This window comes from Hemitrygon akajei, chromosome 23, assembly GCF_048418815.1.
Source record: "Hemitrygon akajei chromosome 23, sHemAka1.3, whole genome shotgun sequence".
NCBI lineage: Eukaryota > Metazoa > Chordata > Chondrichthyes > Myliobatiformes > Dasyatidae > Hemitrygon > Hemitrygon akajei.
Genome location: NC_133146.1, coordinates 30,873,030 through 30,895,522, shown reverse-complemented (window position 1 = coordinate 30,895,522; position 22,493 = coordinate 30,873,030). Strand labels below are relative to the sequence as shown.

Here is a 22,493-nt window from a genome sequence, read left to right as displayed (position 1 = left end):
TGCTTTGTTATTCAATATGATCATGGATGACCATCCAAATACAGTACCCTGTTGCAACTTTCTTCCAATATCCTTTGTTCCTTTTAGTCTTAAGAACAACACCCCACTTCTCCTTGAATATATTTTATAGCTCAGCACATGAAGGATGGGAAAAAAAGTTTAATGGCAGTGTGCAAAGAGCCATGGCAACAAGTTAAAGCATGATTTGATCCAGGTACTTTGCTTAGGTTGCTAGGCTTCATCCACTATCTGCTTTTCCTTTCTCTAGCACCAACACTATTTGGTCTGCAGCTTTAAGGGACTAATGTTGCAGGCTTTGAGTGTCTTACACCCGGTCAGTAACTGTCTGGAAAATCTGATGGCCTTGTTCGAAGTTATCACATCTAGTAAAGTCCCACCCATGAAGGGTATGAGTAAAACTTCAACTAATGACAAGGTAACAACCTTCATTTCATCAGTCAAAAGTGCAAGATTGGAATGCTTCTAATAGTTCCCAAAATTCAAAAACATTCAAAAACATTTTAAAATGAAATAAGCCAATAAAAAGATAGAACAGAAAATTCTGAAAATAGTATCAGCAGTTTAGACAGTATCTATAGAAAGATAAATAGAGTTAACATGTCAGACTCAAGGCCAGAATTTGGAAAGCAAATTAATATAATGCTGCAGGAGGGTTTCGAAAGGATGCAGAGGATAAAGAGAATATTACTGACAGGGTAAGATCAGGATTGCCTGGTGATAAGTTGTAAAAGATTTGATCTAGTTAATTAATTAATAGAGAAGTTTGTGAAGAACATGTTCCCTTATTCAATAAAGCTACAAAACAGAGAGCAGTTAAGAGAATAAGAGCCAAGACAAAAGAATGTAAGGTTTGAAAAATGCACGGGCATAGGATATCCTCAGGAGATCAGGCAGTGCTAATGAACATTTCCTACAGGTCAGGTAGTGCTAACTGAGTCCATATCACTTATTAACCAGCCAACCTATAGACCTTTTACAGCTCATCCCCACATGCTGAAGGGTTAAGTTTGCTTTCACTTTGATGGTTCCCTACTAATCTGTGACACTTACTGGCAAAAACTAGCCAATAGCTTTAAAATTTATTAACCAAACCCCTACAGAATCATACAGTTGATTTGAAGATGGATCAATTTTACTTTTTAATTTTACATGAATTCACTTAAAGAGCACATAAGAACATAAGAAATAGGAGCAGGAGTAGGCCATCTGGCCCATCGAGCCTGCCCCGCCATTCAATAAGATCATGGCTGATCTGTCCGTAAACTCAGCTCCATCTGCCTGCCTTTTCCCCATAACCCTTAATTCCCCTACTATGTAAAAACCTGTTTCTTAAATATAAATACAGTATATTTAGTGAAGAAACATCCATTCACAATATTTGCAAAACAAAACTAAGATAAAAATTAAGTCAAATTAACAAAAAGTGACATTTAAGAATACCTTTCCCAGATGTAAATCTACATAATGACTGAAAAAAGTTATGTAAAACTTAAACAATACTGATAACATTTTATAAAAGTGCATTTGTTTTGCAGGGAAGTATATACTTACATCTCTGTCCAGGACTCTGCCAGTGCTATTCAAATACAGTTTCTGGTTGACAGCATCCAGGAGTACCCAGTAGTCATCATTGCCTTTTAGTGATAAGGCAATAGTTGGATTTGGGCCACCCGCATGTCCAGTAATTTGCAAGTTGTCCACGAGAAGTGTTCCTGTTTTATGAGAAAGTAAGAGGAAACATTTAAAATAAATTACAGCGAAATAAGATCCACAGATAATTTATGTTTCTTTTCTGGTTGACAATCGCAGAATTGTGCACAAAAGATTACTGGAAGTGTGATTTTTTTTAGTTTGTTTTCTTCATGTGAAACAAAGGGAGTAGATGCCATTGATTTCATCATTAAAATGACATACTGGAAAACTAATCTGCCATGATAACTTCGAAAACACAATTTAACAACCAGAATCTCATCCAGGGAAATTTACCTCTGTTCTGATCACCATGCTTGCAGCTTTTGGAATTATTTCAAGCAGAACATTCATTTACTTTCAAATATATCTTATGACCACTGAGTCAAAACAGCCAATTTATTTTGGTTCAGGGCACATTTGTATGTAGAAACTATTTATATTAAATAGAGCTAAATCTACCAGGTATTTGAAATTGTATTTCAAGACCATAAAATAGATCTTTCAAAACATATCTCATTTTAATTGTCAAACTTCAATTATTTTCAAGCAACTTCATAATTTCAATGCTGCATTGTGTCTTAATAAATCAAGGTATGCATCAAAAGCAAATTTTAAAGTTTTGTATTTTATTTCCATCTTAATGTAAAATCCATTGGAAATGCTTGGATGACAAAAGTACTGAAATGCATCATTTACACATGGCATCTCAACAGAATGCTGATTAAACAGAGCAATAGAAAATCTTACAAATTGACATCTTTAACAAATGGAACATCTTATCAGTCACCACTGAAAGCAAATTATTTCAAGTGAGTTACCTTTTGAATATTCCAGCAGAAACTTTCAGTGAGAATGTAGAATGGGAATTAATGAGATTTTCATTTAGATTTGTCACTCTCGTTCCATCATGATTAGGTCAAATACAATATTCTTATTGGCAACTATGAAATGTGATCAATACTGTCGGATATGAACTAACCCAAAAGCTCTATTTTATGAATCAAATAAAAAACGCTAATTTCTTTCCCACCTATCTCCCAAGCTTAAATGCTGTGATTATGTTTATAGGTCTTTTTTTCTCATAAACTTTTACAAGTTTCTGGTACATATTTTCTTCATAAATTACATGAAGAATTGCCTAGGAATAGAAAATTAAGGACTGCAAACCTGTATCAGAACCTGCCAATTATCTCCTTGGTGGATTAGAGGCGGAGAGAGCAAAATCTTCAAGCTCTTGGGTGTTACCTTCTCAGATGAGCCTTCCTGGGCTCAGCGCAGAGAAGGTGTATAAGCTTAAGGAGATCTGGTGTGTCACCAACTACTCAACTACAGGTAACATACACAAAATGCTGCAGGAACTCAGCAGGCCAGGCAACATCCAGGGGAAAGAGTAAACTGTCAAAGTTTCAGGCCAAGACCCTTCATTAGGACTGGAAAAAGAGATGAGAAGTTAGAGTAAGAAGATAGGGGGAGAGGAGGGAGAAGTACAGGTGGTAGGTGATCAGTGAAACTAGGAGAGGGGGAGGGGTGTAGTAAAGAGCTGCAAAGTTGATAGGTGAAAGCTCGACTTCTTGTCTTTTTTCCAGTCCTGATGAAAGGTCGACTGTTTACTCTTTTCCATAGATGCTGCCTGGCCTGCTGAGTTCCTCCAGCATTTTGTGCGTATTGCTTGGCTTTCCAGCTTCTGCAGATCTTCTTGTCACATTTCTACAGGTGCACTGCTGAAAGTTACTTCATGACCTGTAATGCCAACTCAAATACAGAAACACAAGAAGCTGCAGACAGTAATGAACACAACCCAGTTCATCATTGGCACAACTCTCCCCACCACCGACGGCATCTACAGGAAGCTCTGCTCAAAAAGTGGCATCTAACATCAAGGCCCATGCCTTCTTCTTACTACTACTGTCAGGTAGAAAGTGCAGAAACTTGAAGTCCCACATATTCGGGTTCAGGAAAAGTTTCTTTCTGACAATAGGTTCTTGAACCAACCTGCACAACTCTAAGCTTACCTCAGCAATAGAACACTATTGATCTAGCATTGACTTTCACTGACTTCTGCACTAATATCTTGTTTTTGCAGTCTGTCTTTCTCTTCACTGTATTTGTATAATTTATATTCTGTATATTGCTTGTACCTAAGTGCCTGTGATGCTGCTGCAAGCAGTTTTCATTCTATCCCTACCTCACTGTACTTGTGCACAAGACAACAAATGCAACTTGTTTTTTTTCTGTTCAGGCTACGTTCTCTATTCAAAGGTAACAGGATGAAAGTCTAGCCTCACTCTTTTTACTTAAACTAAATATACAAATATATTCCCTCTCCAGGTAACTACAGTTTCTGACAAGTGTGAATGTAAGTTGTCAAGTTCAGTGAAAGCACAGGCCTCTCCTGCCCAATTGGCAGCTCCCTCTCACCAGACTCTAAATTCATGATTTCTAACACACCGAATGACAAGGTGTTGCCTGAGTAAGAACAAAGAGGATTTTAATGTTTGGTATATTAAGAGGTAACATATGCTCCATAAGCTCCCAGTCTGGTAATTTTATATATTATTTTGATTTTCTGAAATCTTGAATAAAGCAGGAGTAAAATGAACTATGTACAGCTAGTAATTGAGTTTTAAGCAAACCCAACTTGATGGTTCTAGCTGGCAAAATAGGGTTTGAATACAAAGCTTCTAAAATATACAGTCCCACCCACCCAGGTGTCAGTGAAAACTGCAGATTTCCCTGTGCTGCAGTCAAATGATTGAAGCCCATCAGAGAATACACGTTCTCTATCCCTCGTCAATCTCTTTTCCTGTCACTATTTCCCCCCTCTGTATGTGTTTTGTATGCTGACACTTGCTGGTCTGTCTCAATACAGGTTTTTTCTTTACTTTGAATGAAGAGAAATCTATCCTCAGTGTCTTGCACTAAATACTCAAAATAGGAAGTTTTTGAATATTGTAGTATACATTCAGTGGCCACCTTATTAGGTACCTCCTGTACCTAATAAAGTGGCCACTGCGTGGATGTTTGTGGAATTCTGTTGCTGTAGCCCATCCACTTCAAGGTTCGACATGTTGAGTGTTCAGAGATGCTGTTCTGAATACCAATGTTATAACATCTCATTATTTGAGTTACTGTTACCTTCCTGTCAGTTTGAACTAATCTGGCCACTCTCCTCTGATTTCTCTCATTAGCAAGGTATTTTTGTCCGCAGAACTGCCACTCACTGGGGTTTTTTTTGTTTATCGCATCTTTCGCTGTAAACTCCAGAGACTGTTGTGTGTGAAAGCCTCAGGAGATCAGCCTTTTCTGATAGTCAAACCAAAATTCATTCACAGTCAAAGTCACTTCGATTATTTTTCTTCTGATGTTTGATTTGAACAAGTTAACCTCTCGACCATGTCTGCATGCTTTTATGCATTAAGTTGCTGCCATATTATTGGTAGATTAGATAATTGCAACACTGAGCAGAAGTACAGGTGTACCTAATGAAGATGCCACTGAGTATAGTTCCAAAAACTCTCTTCCTGTAACATCAATGGAACAAAAGAACTTTGGAAGCAGAGTGCAATGTCTAGTCCCTACCGTACCACTGATGCAGCAAGAATTAACATACACTAAAGTTGTTGCTTGTGTGTATAACAACTTGCACTGTTCACAAATAACTGAGGTACACTACAGAAATTGCTCTGTTAAATTCTTCATTAATCACAATTAACACGATAAAACCCACAGATAACTTTGAGGCAGCCGTGAGCGTTAATAACAATGAGCGTTTCTTACTTGTTGCAGACTTTGGAGTTCATGATTGTAAATATTTGAAGTTATGTTTACAACAGAATAAATGATAGGTAGATACAAAGGGCTCAATAGACACTCTTGTAAGAAGTTAATGAGACAACTCTGTGTAATCAGTATGGCAATGTTCAGTGAGGTCACATGATTAGGTTTTGTACTTATATTTTTCTTGGGAGTTCATGGTGTTCTCCTTTGAAGCAACAAACAAAAAAATATCTGGGCATGAATGCTAGTCAGTTCCTTTATTTTACCTTGAATATGATTCAACTTCTCTTTGGAACAAACCCAAACAAATCTTCAGTGGGGAAAGAAAGATCCAAGTTAAGGCTGAAGAAACCTATAAAAAGATGGGAGTACTGGAACTTCCTTAAAAACTATCCTTGGTATCATGACTTCTTGTTTTCCTGAAGGGAAGCATATATTGTTTTGGCAAGAGAGGTAATAAGTGCTCAACGAGCACGCATTTTGCTAAGAAATGCCATGAAGCAGTCAGAGATTACAGATGGCTAGAACCATTGAGGAGGGGATCAGGAACTGAACTTGTTTAGTAAGTCAATGCTTTTAATTCGGTTAACTTCACTCACACCATCACCGTATTGTTCCCACAACCTATGGACTCACTTTCAAGGACTTTTCATCTCATGTTATTACTATTTATTGCTTATTTATTTATTACTATTACTTTTTTTTCTATTTGCGTAGTTTGCTATCTCTTGCACATTGGTTACTAGTTCATCCTGTTGGGGGCAAATTATCATTGATTCTATTATGTTTCTTGGATTTACTGAGTATGCCCTCAGGATCTCAGGGTTGTATGTGGTGACATATATGTGTTCTGATAATAAATTTACTTTGAACTTGAACTTTGGTTTGTTATACTTCAGTTAACATCTCAACAAGACATGACCATCAATTGCAAAGTAGTTCTGCCATGCTTGTATTAAAGGCACAAATACTTTAGACATACAAAGGTGGAACCATTTAGTCACATACATAATTGGAGATAATGTTGGAGCCCTCCTTCCTCTTAGCGTACGGGTACAACTATTGTTTCAGTCTGGTGGATATAAATGTAACTTTTACTGTATGATAGCAAAACTGCTGGGCCTAAAGGCATGTTTCAATGTAGATATGATCAGGTATTATCATACTGACACACCTTATACAAGGAGATCTGCAAGAATCATGCGTTTTGGACTAAATGACTTAAAGCCAGTAACCAAAGAGAGCTGCTCTTGGATGTTTGGTGATGATATTGGATAATAAATGAAATCTGAAACAGTCTGGATGAAAATGTAATGAGCAACATTTATCTTGGAGACGGACAAAAACCTTTAGGGATAAGCTGAAGGAAACACTAAATGGTGCTGTCAGGTTCTTTTTTTTATATAAATGATCTTGATGAGGAAGTAGAAGGGTGAAGTAGTAAGTTTGTAGATAACAAATGTTAGTTGAGTTGTGGAGAGGCTGAACGCTGTCGTAGGTTACAATAGAACATTGACAGAACGCAGAGCTGGGCTGAGAAGTGGCAGATAGAGTTCAACCCTAAGAAGTGTGAAGTAATACTACTTGGAAAATTGGATTTGAAGGCAGAGTGTTGTAGTTCCATAAAACCTTGGTTAGACCATACTTGGAATATTATGTTCAGTTCTGGTTGCCTCATTATCAGAAGGATGTGGAAGCTTCAGAGAAGGTGCCCAGAAGACTTACCAAGGTGTTGCCTGGATTAGAGAACATGTCTTATGAAGACAGGCTGAGTGAGTTAGGGTTTTTTTTTTCTATTTGGAGCAAAGGAGCATGAAAGGTGATTTGAGAAAGGTGTACAAGACAACAGAGGCACAGATCGAGTAGATAGCCAGACACTTTTTCCCAGGAAAGAAAAGGCTAATATCAGGGGGCATAGTTTTAAGGTGATTGGAGGAAAGTATAGGGGATATGCCAGAGGTAAGTTTTTTTTTTAAAACAGAGTGTTGGATCAGTGGAACACCCTGTAAGGGGTTGTAGTAAAGGCAGATATAAATGGTGAAGGATAATCCAAAGAGCTTCTACAGGTATATTAAGAGCAAAAGGATAGTAAGGGATAAAATTAGTCCTCTTGAAGATCAGAGTGGTCGGCTATGTATGCACCCAAAAGAAATGGGGGAGATCTTAAATGGGTTTTTTTTGTGTCTGTATTTACTAAGGAAACTAGCATGGAGTCAATGGAAATAAGGCAAACAGGTAGTGAGGTCATGGAACCCATACAGATTGAAGAGGAGGAGGTGCTTGCTATCTTGAGGCAAATCAGAGTAGATAAATCCCCAGGACCTGACAGGGTATTCCCTCGGACCTTGATGGAGACTACTGTTGAAATTGCAGGGGCCCTGGCAGATATATTTAAAATGTCGGTATCTACGGGTAAGGTGCTGGAGGACTGGCAGATAGCTCATGTTGTTCCATTGTTTAAAAAAGGCTCTAAAAGTAATCCAGGAAATTATAGGCCGGTAAGTTTGACATCGGTAGTAGGTAAATTATTGGAAGGAGTACCAAGATACAAATACTTGTATCCAAGTACAAGTATTTGGATAGACAGGGACTTATTAGGGAGAGTCAACATGACTTTGTGCGTGGTAGGTCATGTTTAACAAATCTATTAGAGTTTTTCCAAAAAGGTTACCAGGAAAGTGGATGACAGGAAGGCAGTGGATGGACATCAGTAAGGCCTTTGACAAGGTCCCGCATGGGAGGTTAGTTAGAAAGATTCTGTCGCTAGATATACATGGCGAGGTATTAAATTGGATTAGACATTGGCTCAATGGGAGAAGCCAGAGAGTGGCAGTGGTGGATTGCTTCTCTGAGTGGAGGCCTGTGACTAGTGGTGTGCCACAGGGATCAGTGCTAAGTCCATTGTTATTTGTCATCTATGAGTAGCATTTAAGAAAATTATAGATAGGCACATGGATGATAGAAGGGCTATGTAGAAGCAAAGGATTAGATTGAACATACAGTGTGTTAAAAGTTTGGCACACCATCATGGGCTGAAAGGCTTGTTCTGTGTTGTAGTGTTCTACGTTCTTGCTTTGGGAGAAACCGCTATTTGGATCAGTTCAATTAAAACAATATATCTCAGTTGACAGATCACTGTGTGGTTGTTTAAATCCAAAATACATGAATAAAGCGATTAGAAGGGAACATTATCCACTGATACATCTAGATATAACCACACATCCACATTGTAAAGTTCAAAGTAAAATTTATTATCAGAGTGCATACATGTCACCACATACAACCCTGAGACTCTTCTTTCCTGTAGGCACACTCAACAAATCTATAGTGTGGTAACTAAACAGGATCAATGAAAGAGCAAGAGCATAGAAGACAACAAACTGTGCAAATGCAAATATAAATAAATAGAATAAATAACAAGAGCAAGAAACAAGAGGATAAAGAGTCCTTAAGGTGAGATCACTGGTTGTGGGAACATCCCAATAGAGAAGTGTAGTTACGGTATCTTTTTCTCAAGAGTCTGATGGTTGAGGGGTAGTAACTGTTTTTGAATCTGGCGGTGAAAGTCCTGAGGCACATGTACCTTCTACCTGATAGCAGCAGCAAGAAAAGATCATGCTAGAGTTATCATGATTTGATGTTAAACATTGAGTTTAAGCTGAAGGATTGCCATAGGTAACCATCCGCACACCTTTTCAATACATTACTAAGTTACAAATTTGAATCACCTTCCAGGTGGTCAACATAATTTCAATAGAATTATACTCAGAATAGGATTCCCATCCAGCAGAACCCCTGTGTCCAAGGGAATTATATACTTACTGTGGGGTTACAATTCAGTTGGGGAAATTAAATCTCCAAACTGAGTTTATTAGCTGAAAATAGTAAACCACAAATTGATGTGAAATGTCATGTGAAAAGAACTGACACTCTGATACAGGGTGTCTGTTATAGAAACTTTTTCTTTGTTTGAGAACTTAAGTGTGCTCCAGTGGTTCTGAACTTATCAGCCTTTCTGTCAGCATTTCCAAAGGCTGAAGGACTTGATTGTCCTACTGTGAACATTATTGATTTGTAAAGTTGAAAACCACAAGATGTCAGAAGTAGCTAAGTTAAGCAAATACACATTTCTCCCTGTCACAGTTCAAGTTTGTACACTTACAGAGCCCTAGCTTCTCTCATGGCTTGCTTTATATCCTGCAGAATCAGAGTGGGATGTGCTGGGTCAGTATTCAAAATGATTCTGGGGACAACACATGTTAGGCTGAAGGTCTGTGAATGCTACCCTGAGATTAATGTTCTTGCAGTCATTCACAGTAGAACAAAGAAATACAATAGAATCAATGAAGCAAAAGACATATTGTGCAAATACAATAAACACATATAATGATATTAATAATAAATAAATAAATTTAATAATACTGAGAACATGAGTTGTAGAGTTCCTGAAAGTGAGTCCATAGGTTGTGGAAATTCAGTCTTGAGGTAAGTGAAGTTATCCATGTTGGTTCAGGAATCTGAATTGTTAAAGGCTAATAAATGTTCCTGAAACTGGTGGTGTGGGACCTATCGCTCCTGTACCTCCTTTCTGAGGGTAGCAGCGAGAGGGTATGGCATGAGCTTGGACTACATGAAAGTGAAAGCATGTGGAGGATACAGATAACAAGGATCCACTCTTTGGATATTCATCACAGCAAAGCAATTGATGTCAACTGATTAATTCTTATGAACAGCTTCTGTAAGAATTGCCTGCACTTTCCAGATACAATGGCCAAAACAAAGCAAGTCTGCTGCTAGTGTCTGATTTTTCTGAATCATCAGCAGCTTTAATGTTGACTGTTGCTTTACTATTGGCAAAGCAACTATTGTTGTTTGGAGGGAAACATGAGGCACTGTTAACACAGTGACAGTGATCAACAAGGTCATATGACATACAAAGCGCTAGAGGAACTCTGCAGGCCAGCCAGCATCAGTTCTGATGAAGGATCTCGGCCTGCAATGTTGACTATACTCTTCTCTATAGATGCTGCCTGGCCTGTTGAGTTTCTCCAGCATTTTGTGTGTGTTGCTTGGATTTACCTCATCTGGAGATGTTCTTTTGTTTGTGATTGAATTGTAGTCCTCATGTACTCAAGGAAAGGAATTAAACTGTGAACAAATAATATCCCCACACAACTCAAAATGAAACCATGTGCAAAGTCAGGAAGGAATTAGTACAGAAAATCTAATTTCCACAGGTTTGGATATGTCATGAAGAACTGTATTGTTACTTTGAATTTTTGGGATGGGACTTTTGATCTTCCAAACAAACAAGGACAAAAACTACCCAAATGATTGACTGGGCAACGCTCAGGGAAGAGAACAGAAGTTACACTTCAATAATACCAGAAGGCAACCTTATGCTCCAAAGCATTTAAAGCTCACTCCTACAGAACGTGTTGCACAATGTCAAATGTCCATTTTAGAGTTCTGGTTAAAACTATCTAAGACAACTCATTTCAAAAGAACCAAAACATGAAGCCTAGACACTCAAAGTTCCTGGTCCTACCAACAAGTTAATGACAATTCCGACTGAAATAGCCCTACACAATAACGTACTATGTGTTGTAATACTGAAACGCCAGTGCAATTTGAATGTAAAACATTTGTGTGTGCTTCTCCTCTGAGAATGGTATTACACATCCAGACTACAAGAAATGAAGGCCTCGAAAATACTGGGATCCAGCAAGAACGTTATATAGTAAGATATAATATTCCTATGCCATGGGATTTCTAGTCATGAGATATTTAGTCTGTCCTTATGAAGTGGCTAAGTATGTTGCTGAAGCAAGAAGATTTAGTTAGAATGTGAAACAATTTAACTGAAAGATTCAAGATTAATGAGTGTTTAAAGCCATTTCCAGTAAACAAGCACAATTGTTGCTCCGGATCCAATGAAGCAGAAGAGAAAACATAATAAGAACACAATAATAATAAAAACACAAAAAATATAAATAGCTTATATACATAGATTGACTGAAGATCCATAACGTGATGCCTGGCACAGGAGGGTCTATACATAAAGTGACTGGCAGGAAATAACAAAATAGTTGTGGTTTTGGGGTGGAGGGATGGGTTAGTTGAAATGCTGATCAGCCTTACTGCTTGTGGAAAGTAATTGTTTTTGAGTCTGGTGGTCCAGATGTGTATGATACATAGCTTCCACCCTGATGGAAGTTGGGCAAACAGTCCATGAGCAGGGTTTGTGGGATCCTTCAAGATGAGGCCACTTCTGGTATCTTTCCACATATACATCCTTGATGGTTGGTAGGCAGGTGCCAGGGATGCATTGGGCAGTTCTGACTATCTGTTGTAGAGCCTTCCTGTCCACTGCAGTGCAGTTCACGTACCATGCAGTGATGCAGCTGGTTAGGATGCGCTTTACTATCAAGAATCCATTAACCTCTGCCTTAAATATACATAAAGCCTTGGTCTCCACAGTTGACTGTAACAAAAAAACTCCACAGTTTCACCACTCTCTGACCAAAGCAATTCACCATCTGTATTCTAAAAGGACGCCCCTCTTATTCTGAAGCTGTGTCCTCTTGTCTTAGACTCTCCCACCACAGGAAACATTCTTTCAACATCCAGTCTATCAAGGCCTTTCACCATTTGATGGATTTCAATTAGGTTACCCATCATTCTTCCGAATTTTACTGAATATAGGTCCAGAGCCATCAAACACCCTTTATATGACAAGCCATTCAATCCAGTAATCATTTTTGTGATTCTCCTTTGAACCTTCTCCAGTTTCAGCATATCCTTTCTAAGATAAGGTGCCCAAAACACGTCACAATACTCTCACTCATTGTCAGCAAAACCAAAGAGATGATTACTGATGTTGGGAGCAGGAAAATGGAGGTCGATGAGCCAGTCCTTATCTGGGAATCAGAGGAGGAGAGGGTCAACGACTTTATATTCTTCAGTGTTATCATTCCAGGGCCCAGAACCTAAATGCAATTACAAATAAAGCACAGCAGTACCTCTACTTCCTTAGAAGTTTGCAAAGATTAGGCATGGCATCTAAAACTTTGACAAACTTCTATAGATGCATGGTGGAGAATATATTAACTAGTTGCATCATGGCCTGGTATGGAAACACCAACGCCCTTGAACAGAAAATCCTACAAAAAGGAGTGGATATTGTCCCAGCCCATCATGGTAAAGTTCTCTCCACCACTGAGCACATCTACATGGAGTACTGTTGCAGGAAAGCAGCATCCATCATCAAGGACTCCCACCACCCTGGTCATGCTCACTTCACACTGCTGCCATCAGGAAGAAGGTAAATGTGCCTCAGGACACACACTACCAGGTTCAGGAACAGTTATTACCCCTCGACCAAAGGGGATAACTACACTCCACTTCACTTGCCCCATCACTGAAATGTTCCCACAACCTATGGATTCAGATTCAAGGACTCCAACTCATTTTCTTGATATTTATTGTTTATTTATTTATTTGCTTGTTTTCTTTTGCATTTGCTGAGTTTGTCATCTTTTTCACATTGGTTCTTTATCCATTCTGTTAGGCGTGGTCTTTCATTGATTCCGTTATGGTTCCCGAATTTACTGAGTATTCCACAAGAAAATTAATCTCGGGATTGTTCATGGTGACATATATGTACTTCGATAACAAATCTGCTTTGAACTTTGTTTGCTTGCATAAATAAGTGTTCCGTTGTGGCCACCCACTTTCTGCGCAGGCGAACCGGCTCACAGATAGCCAGCGCGCGGGGAGAGATTTTGGTAATGCATCTCTGATGTCATTTCCGCCCGGAGAGGGCGGGTGCTAGGGATTAAATGCCACCACTGCGAAGTTTGAATAAACTAGTCTCGAAACGACTTACCGACTGCATGTCGTTATTTCAGCGCTGTGTGTAGCACATCGCTACATTGGTAACCCCGACGGTCCAAACGGGATTTGGACCAAAGATGACCAACTCTTCACCTGGTCACACAGTTTCGCTAAAACTGCCGACTTTCTGGACGCTGCGACCACGCAGTGTGGTTTAGCCAAGCAGAAGCCCGGTTCCAGATTCGGCAGATATCTTCTGATTCCACACGTTACTACCACGTGGTGAGCGCCCTTGACTAGGAGATGGCCGCCCAGGTTGCGGATTTCATACAGTCACCCCCGGAAGAAGGCAAATATGAAGCATTCAAAGCGCTGCTCATTGGGACCTTTGGCTTCTCACGGCGTGAATGGGGTGCCCGCCTGCTTCACCTGGACGGTTTGGGAGACAGACTGCCATCAGCATTGATGAACGAGTTGCTGGCCCTGGCTGATGGACACAAGCCCTGCCTCATGTTTGAGCAAGCGTTCCTAGAGCAACTGCCCGAGGACATACATCTGCTGCTGGCTGATGCAGATTTCAGCGACCCCCGGTAGGTGGCGGCCCGGGCAGACATGTTGTGGAAAGCCAAGAGGGAGAGCGTGGCATCCATCGGTCAGATTACCAGGCCACGCGCCTAACAGCAGACCAGACCAGGCCCGGCAGGGGGGCGCACACAACACAGAGGCAGGAGTAAGGAGGACAGTGAACAGTGGTGTTTCTACCACCAGCGGTGGGGCACAGAAGCCCGCCGTTGTCGCCCACCCTGCAAGGGCCAGGGCCAGGGCCAGCTGCCGCTAATGACTATGGCGGCTGGCCACCAGGACAGCCTCTTGTACGTTTGAGACAAACAGTCGGGACGCCGCTTCTTGGTCGACACCGGAGTGGAAATCAGCGTCTTGCCCCCGACGGGGTACGACACCCGCAACAGGAAGCCAGGACCCACCCTGAGGGCCGCAAATGGCAGCACGATACGGACCTACGGCACCCGTACAGTGCAGTTGCAGTTCGGCGCCAGCCGGTTCACGTGGGACTTCACACTGGCCACCGTGGCCCAACCACTCCTAGGGGCAGACCTCTTGCGAGCTCACAGCCTGCTGGTCGACTTGCAAGGGAAAAGACTGATACATGCCGAGACTTTCCAGACGTTCTCCCTGGGTGAAACCAAGTTGCCGGCCCCACACCTGGACTCCATCATGCTGTCGGACAACGAATTCACCAGAATCCTGGGGGACTTTCCATCGATTCTGGCATCGCAGTTCACGGCAGCCATGCCCAGACATGGGGTACAGCACCACATTCCGACCCAGGGACCACCCCTCCACGCCCGCGCACGAAGGCTCCCCCCGGAAAAGCTCCGCCTGGCGAAGGAGGAGTTCAAGAGGATGGAGGAATTGGGGATCGTACAGAGGTCCGACAGCCCATGGGCCTCCCCACTGCACATGGTGCCCAAAGCAGCTGAGGGTTGGAGACCATGCGGTGACTACCGCAGACTGAACGAGGCTACAACTCCAGACCGCTACCCCGTGCCGCACATACAGGACTTTGCAGCAAACCTGCACGGGGCAAGAATCTTTTCCAAAGTAGACCTCGTCCGGGGGTACCATCATATCCCGGTGCACCCTGAAGACATCCCCAAAACTGCTCTCATCACCCCATTGGGCCTGTTCGAGTTCCTCCGAATGCCGTTCGGCCTGAAGAATGCCGCATAGACGTTCCAGCCGCTAATGGATGCGGTGGGATATGACCTGGACTTTGCGTTCATCTATTTGGATGACATCCTTATAGCCAGCAGTAGTCGTCAGGAGCAACTGTCCCACCTCCGTCAGCTCTACTCCCGCCTGTGTGATTTCGGCCTCACGATCAACCCGGCCAAATGCCAGTTTGGTCTTGATACCATCGACTTCCTGGGCCACAGGATTATCAAAGACGGGGCAACACCTCTGCCCGCCAAGGTAGACGCGATCCGCCACTTTGCCCGGCCCAACACAATCAAAGGCCTGCAGGAGTTCATTGGTATGGTGAACTTCTACCACCGTTTCCTCTCCTCAGCAGCCCGTATCATGCGCCCTTTGTACACCCTGATGTCGGGTAAAGGCAAAGACATTACTTGGGACGAGGAGGCCACGGCCGCTTTCGTTAAAGCCAAGGAAGCCTTGGCAGATGCCGCGATGCTGGTGCACCCCAGAACGGACATTCCCACCGCACTCACGGTGGACTCATCCGACACAGCAGTCGGTGGGGTGCTGGAGCAGCTCACCGAGCGGCGCTGGCAACCCTTGGCATTCTTCAGCAAGCACCTATGACCACCCGAACTCAAGTACAGTGCTGTCGACCGGGAGCTGTTGGCACTGTATCTGGCAATCCGGCATTTCAGGTACTTCTTAGAAGGCAGGCCGTTCACCGTGTTCACGGACCACAAACCGTTGACCTTCGCTTTCACGAAGGTGTCCGATACCTGGTCGGCTCGCCAGCAGCGACATCTGTTCTACATCTCCGAGTACACGACGGACATCCAGCATGTCTCGGGAAAGGACAACGTCGTGGCGGACACACTCTCCAGACCAGCTGTCCAGGCCTTGTCCCTGGGGGTGGACTATGCGGCACTGGCGGAGGCGCAGCAGGCAGATGATGAGATGCCCAGCTACAGGACCACAGTCTCGGGTTTGCAGCTACAAGACCTTCTTGTAGGCCCAGGTGAGAGGACCCTCCTGTGCGATGTGGCTACCGGCCAACCTCGCCTCATCATCCCGGCAGCCTGGAGGCGGCGAGTTTTCGACTCCATACACAGTTTGGCGCACCCATCTATCAGGACAACCGTCCGGCTGGTCTCCATCAAGTTCGCGTGGCACGGACTTTGCAAGCAGGTCAGTGAATATGCCAGAACAGCCAAGGTGCAGTGGCACACTAAAGCCCCGCCGCAGCAGTTTGAACCCACCCTCCGGAAGTTTGACCACATTCATGTGGATATCGTGGGCCCCCTACCAGTGACCTGAGGAGCGCGGTACCTCTCAACTATTGTAGGCCGGTTCACGAGGTGGCCAGAGGCGGTCCCGCTCACCGACACATCTACACATCATATTGAAAGATTTTAAAGAACTACTACTATAAATTGTAAAGAATAGTTAAGAATAGTTTCTGACCAGCTGAAATTCTTGTTGTGTAACTGATTTTAAAGGTAACTATGGAGAAAACTAAGAAATGGTGCAACCTGTGGACAGATGTAGTAACAACAACACCTGCGTTTTCTTCTTTCTAACTGTATCTGCTTATTCCATATAATGCTGTCATACTTCCACCATTGGGACAGAGATTGCCAACAGTCTCATTATTTTGTCTGTATATTCTAGGCTACAGACCTGCAGCTGAACTCATTTTGCAATAGTGCTACTTAATATGATAATGAACAGTTGAAACTTCAAATAAATTTCACTCCATTTTTGTTCTGTGATTGGCCAAGATTCATACTACTCCTGCACAGTGATCACAGCATTAGTCCATAGCAGAACGCTTTTCTACAATTCCTGTCAGCAAGAATATGAATTGATCCCAAAAGGGTGATATATCTAAATAACAAAATCTCATGAGGGTAAATTTCCATTCTTTAGACTGACTTATAAGGTTCGTATATCACAAGACATATCTCATGTAGAGCAAATGTTTTTGTCTGATTTAAATGAATTTTGAAAGAAAAAACAAATAAAATTCTAGTTTCTCTCTCTTGAGAACTGGTTACAGGTATATATTATGCATTGGCATACATATTTCAAAATGTGACTTACGAATAATTATATTTTGCAAATATGGAACTAGACTGGAGTTGCACTCAGAAGCACCAGCAGAAGAAATATTCTTCAGGTAGTGCAGTCACAAAGTTTCCATCAATGAAACAATGAGAGGCAAGCTTGATTTCTAGACTGAAAGGTCCATTGATCCACATTGCAAAACAAAATTGACTCTGGCACCATTTGGAAATGCCATTCCTCTTTAGAATGCAGTAATGTTTTAATGAAGTGGAGAAGTTCTTGGGCTTGAGTCATTGAGGCAGAATACAGATATATATTGCCTTAGTTCCTGCTACAACTAATTTGAAGGAGTTTTATGTTGGTATACAAAGCTTGATGAGCACCAAAATAATTTTTACAAATGCAACAAGCAAATCGACTAATTTGTGATAATTACCAATATTTCAATTAATGCAAATTGTTAACCTATTTGAGCAATAAGGAATGCATAATGAAACTATTTTGCACACAAGTTAAAATATGTCTAAATATTTAAATTTTATGTACAATCAAGTAATGATTAAGTTGGTGAATTTTACATAATAGGCATAGAAATGAAAATGATTTGAAAGACACACTCAATTTTTCAATACAATTCTTCTAATATATGATTGATAAATTTAATAACCTGGATATTTTTTGACATGTTACTATTCCACTTAGTTTTTTTTAACATAAACACTGCATTTTCAGCTCCCCAATTTATACCTCCTCTCTGGTTTGCTTTCTGTTGAATCCATTATAGTTCCTCAGAGCCTTCTTGCAAGCTTCATTTTCAGTACTCTGTTTCTACTTTATTAGACCATGTGAAACCAGCTTCAAAATGATCTGTTGTACTATGTTGGGCATGTAGTTTAAATTCTCTTTCAAGAAGACGAACAAACAACTGCAGCGTACAATATTTTCAAACACATTAGCTTATAACTTGAAGCTTTGCTTATAATGCTTCTCTATCTGTTAGTCTTTCAGTCCTTACTTAATCCATGCACTCTCTGTCTCAGATTGGCTTGAAGTATTGCAGTTGGACTGCTTTCCACTGCTTGGTCAGGTATGTTTGCTGTTTTTGGGTAGGGCGACAGACAACATGAAGAACGAGTGACGGAACTACTCAAGTTCCTTTGCTTATTAGTACTTGCTGACAGCTTTCAATTTACTTTCATTTCACTGGATACTCAATTAGTAACTTATGTACAATTACGTATTTCAGAAAATCATTCAATTTGCCCTGTGGCCATGTAAGATTTTTAGGTCAAATTTAAAAATCCACTGGATGCAATGCCTTTAATAATTACGATTGTCAAATCAAAATGAACTAATAAAACAATATTCTGTAATAAAAATAATATTTAATTAGAATAATCATGAAACATTCCAAGCATGTCTTATCTGCACAATTGTACTTATAAGGATGTTCAAAACTTTGAGAATGATTTAAAGGGTGATTATAACTGGTATGATTAGCTTTGAAAAATATCCATTCAAATCTAAATAAGATTCATCAATTGATTCTGCTGCAACACCCTTTCTCCCAATGGACTGTCTGTAGTAACAATGGTTCATTTTTCACTACTGAAAAGGTAATTCGCCATTCAGCATTCTTTGTTCAGTAGTTATATTTATATATTAAGTGATAGTCATTGCTCAGGGAATTACTTGTAGGTAATGCAGTGGGCTGAAATTCTGAGGCTAAGTGGAAGTGCAAGTGGAAAAAGAGTTTTTCGCACAAACAGCTATGACCTAAGACAGAATATTTAAGGTCATGAGGATTTCCAGTCTATTCCAGAGTCTCCAATCAAATACTTTAGAGGTCTTAGCAGAATCTTGAACACTGAGTCCTACTGCATGTATTACAGAAACCCTTTAAAATGTCCACAGGCATCCCAAAACGGTTGGCCACCAAACCTGTCCTTTTTGTCTCCTGCTTTTTGACTAGTTATGCTGTTGATAAATAGGCACAATCTGAAAACCGTCCCATTTTTCCAATCAGTGTGGTTCTCTATCCATCTGCCGATTCACCCCATTAGTTCATGACCACTTTTGCCAATCCTCCCTGAAAATTTTCCAAACTTAAGTGTTCCTTGATACATCAATAAACTTGCTCTCAGTGAATTAAAAATGCTGTCTGCCAGAGAAAGCAGGATCTCTCAGTGGCCACACATTTTAATTTCACATCCCATTCCCATTCTGATATGTCTATCCATGGCCTCCTCTACTGACAAGATGAAGCCACACTCAGGTTGGAGGAACAACACCTTATATTCCGTCTGGGTAGCCTCCAACCTGATGGCATGAACATTGATTTCTCTGACTTCTGCTAATGCCCCTCCTCTCCTTCTTACCCCATCCATGATTTATTTATTTTCCCTCCCCTCCTTTTTTCCTCTCTCTGCCCATCACTCTTTGCCTATTCTCCGTCTCCTCTGGTGCTCCCCTCCCCTGTTCTTTCTCCCTAGGCCTCCCATCCAATGATCCTTTCCCTTCTCCAGCTCTGCATCCCTTTTGCCAAATCACCTTTCCAGCTCTTAGCTTCACTCCACCTCCTCCTGTCTTCTCCTATCATTTTGGACTCCCCCCCCCCCCCCACCTACTTTCAAATCTCTTACTATCTTTCCTTTCAGTTAGTCCTGACGAAGGTTCTCCGCCTGAAACGTCGACAGTGCTTCTTTCTATAGATGCTGCCAGGCCTGCTGTGTTCCACCAGCATTTTGTGTGTGTTGCTTGAATTTCCAGCATCTGTTGATTTCCTCATGTTTGCAACAGTAAGTGTATATATATAGTTAAATTAAAAATAGTGCAAAAACAGAAATAATAAAAAAAAGTGAGGCAGTGGTCATAGATTCAATGTCCATTTAGAAATCAGATGGCAGAGGAGAAGAAACTATTCCAGAATCACTGAGTGTGTGCCTTCAGGTTTCTGTACCTTCTTTCTGACGGTAACAAAGAGAAGAGGGCATATCCTGGTGATGTGGGTCCTTAATAATGGATGACACCTTTCTGAGGTACAAATCCTTGAAGGTGTCTTGGATACTATGGAGGCCAGTACCCATGATGGAGCTGACTAACTCTTTCAATCCTGTCCCACCCATGCCAACTGATCCTTGGTTCCCTTGCTCACCATTCTGAGTGCTTCCCATGGTATGTTTTGAAGCTGGACTGTTCACTCAAGCTCACTTCTTCCAAATGCATCCTCTCTCATTAGTCTGCCTGCTTCAAGAGTGTTCTGAACACTTAATAGTGAGATGACAGCAATCTTCTGAGAAGGTGGTTGCAAAAGAGGGGAGCAAAACAGAACTAAAAGACCACAAAAGGAATAGAAGCAAAAGATTGAGGAAAAAAAAAGTTGAAAAAAGTGGTGGTGTTGGTTGTTAATATACTTAGAAACTGGATAAGGGTAAGCATAGAGGTGAAACAGTGGCATAGCAAGTAGTACTGATGACTCACAGCTCCAGCAATCCAGGTCTGATCCTGTCTATGTGGAGCATGCACATTTACTCGTATGTTTATATAGGTTTCATTGATTTCCCCAATCCCCAAAAATATACTCATTAATTGATTAAATGGCTCCTGTAAGAAACTGCTGGGAGAATCAGAATAAAGTTGATTGACATGTGATAGAGAATGGAGATGCGAGAGTGCAGATGCTAGAATATGGAGCAAAAAACGAATAGCTACTGAACTCAATGGGTAGAACACCACAACTAGTGTGAGAGGAGTTCTTCATGTTTCAAGTCAAGACCCTGCACCAGGACTGACAAGAAGTTACAGAGAAATAAGTGGGGCAGAATGGGATTATTGGGAATGCTCTGCTTGCTGGGCAACCCTTAAAAAGCTAAATATCCTTCTTCTATGTTGTGAGAAAATATGCAAAAAAATGGAACAGTTAAGCCAACAAGTAAGAAATGAAATAAAAGGAGAGAGAAGTAGCTCAAGCAGAAAATAACACTTACTGAGTGTCATGTTTCCTAACTCCAAAAACTAATTAGAAGAAAAACAAGAGAGCCAGAAATGCGAATCCAACTTTGTGTTTTACTTTAAATGAGGCACACACGTATCGTGTGGTAGCATCATAACATATGCAATTCACTTATTTTTATATACAACCTGTAATGAATTATTTAAATGATCAAGAACGTTTAGTTGAGCAATATATTTACAATATGACTCGAATACTACTGAAATATTAAATACGAGGGGGAGGTGGAGAGGGAGAGAGGGGGAGAGGGGGAGAGAGGGAGAGAGAGAGAGGGGGAGAGGGGGAGAGAGGGAGAGAGAGAGAGGGGGAGAGACTCCACAACAGCTGATGTAGATAAACAAGTGATTATTGAAATTGAAACTCTGTTAGCAATAGCAGCCATAGGTAGAGCAGCTTGAATGATGGAAACAACATTTGCAAAATATTTAATTAAATACATTTTAACATCAAGAGTGTATATGGTGCATGAATGAGCTAAGAAGATAGAAGTACCTGAAATGACTAGACTCAAAACTGGTTATGCTCCGCAATCCGTCAGGCTGATCAACACCTCCACCAATTAACCCACTCACAGTTCCTACATACACATCGTCTAATGTCACTTTATGTACATACAATCAGTCTATGTATATAACAGTTACTTGTACATTGAGTTTGATAGGATTATGTTTTATATTTATACTTATTGTTTTTGTTTGTTTCATGTGTTCTTTACACTTGTTATGTTTTTTAATATTGCATTCGATCCAGAGTAACAATCATTTTATTCTCCTTTACACTCATGTACTGAAGTATGACAATAACCAATCTGGAATCTTGAATACGAAAAAGCAAGCCTGTCTTCTCTGAAATCAGAATTTTACCCTGCAAATACAGACCTTAAGTTTATGGGTTAAAAGCTTGACATATTTCAACATGACAAGACACTGGAACAAGCTTTTACTATTTCTCCACTCTGCCTGCACAACTTGTTTAATCTAATTTTACATCTGCATTTACTTTGATTGCAATATATAGTATGTTTTATGTATTGCACTGCACTGCAGACACAAAACAACAAATTTCCCTTCACACGTACGTTAGTGATATTTAACATGATTGCGATTCTGAGCAGAAATAAAATCTAAATCAAATTAACAATACTTTGTTTTATTAAGAGCAACCAAAAATCAAAATGGTCTTTTGGGTAGGGCAGTGGAGAAAATTTAAGGCACAGCTACTGTTAATCTGTTAGCTTCAGTTTGATCTTAATGTCATCTACTAACTGAACTTTAAACTTAAGACAATTGACTGCCAAGTTATCCAATGATTCACATCTCAGCTAATCAAAATTGTTTGTTCTTCTAGTAGAATAGTAATTCTGAAAGTATAC

General features: G+C 40.8%; 1 protein-coding gene across 2 annotated transcripts in view; it reads right to left on the bottom strand.

Moving 5' to 3' along the window:
• The window catches only part of pcdh15b (protocadherin-related 15b), a 1,734,278-nt gene that overhangs the window by 668,076 nt on the left and 1,043,709 nt on the right, over nt 1-22,493 (bottom strand). For both annotated transcript variants that reach the window (XM_073027317.1, XM_073027316.1), the window contains exon 9: nt 1,573-1,733. In XM_073027317.1, coding sequence (XP_072883418.1) covers nt 1,573-1,733 — 161 coding nt within the window. The remainder of the gene's footprint in view (nt 1-1,572; nt 1,734-22,493) is intronic.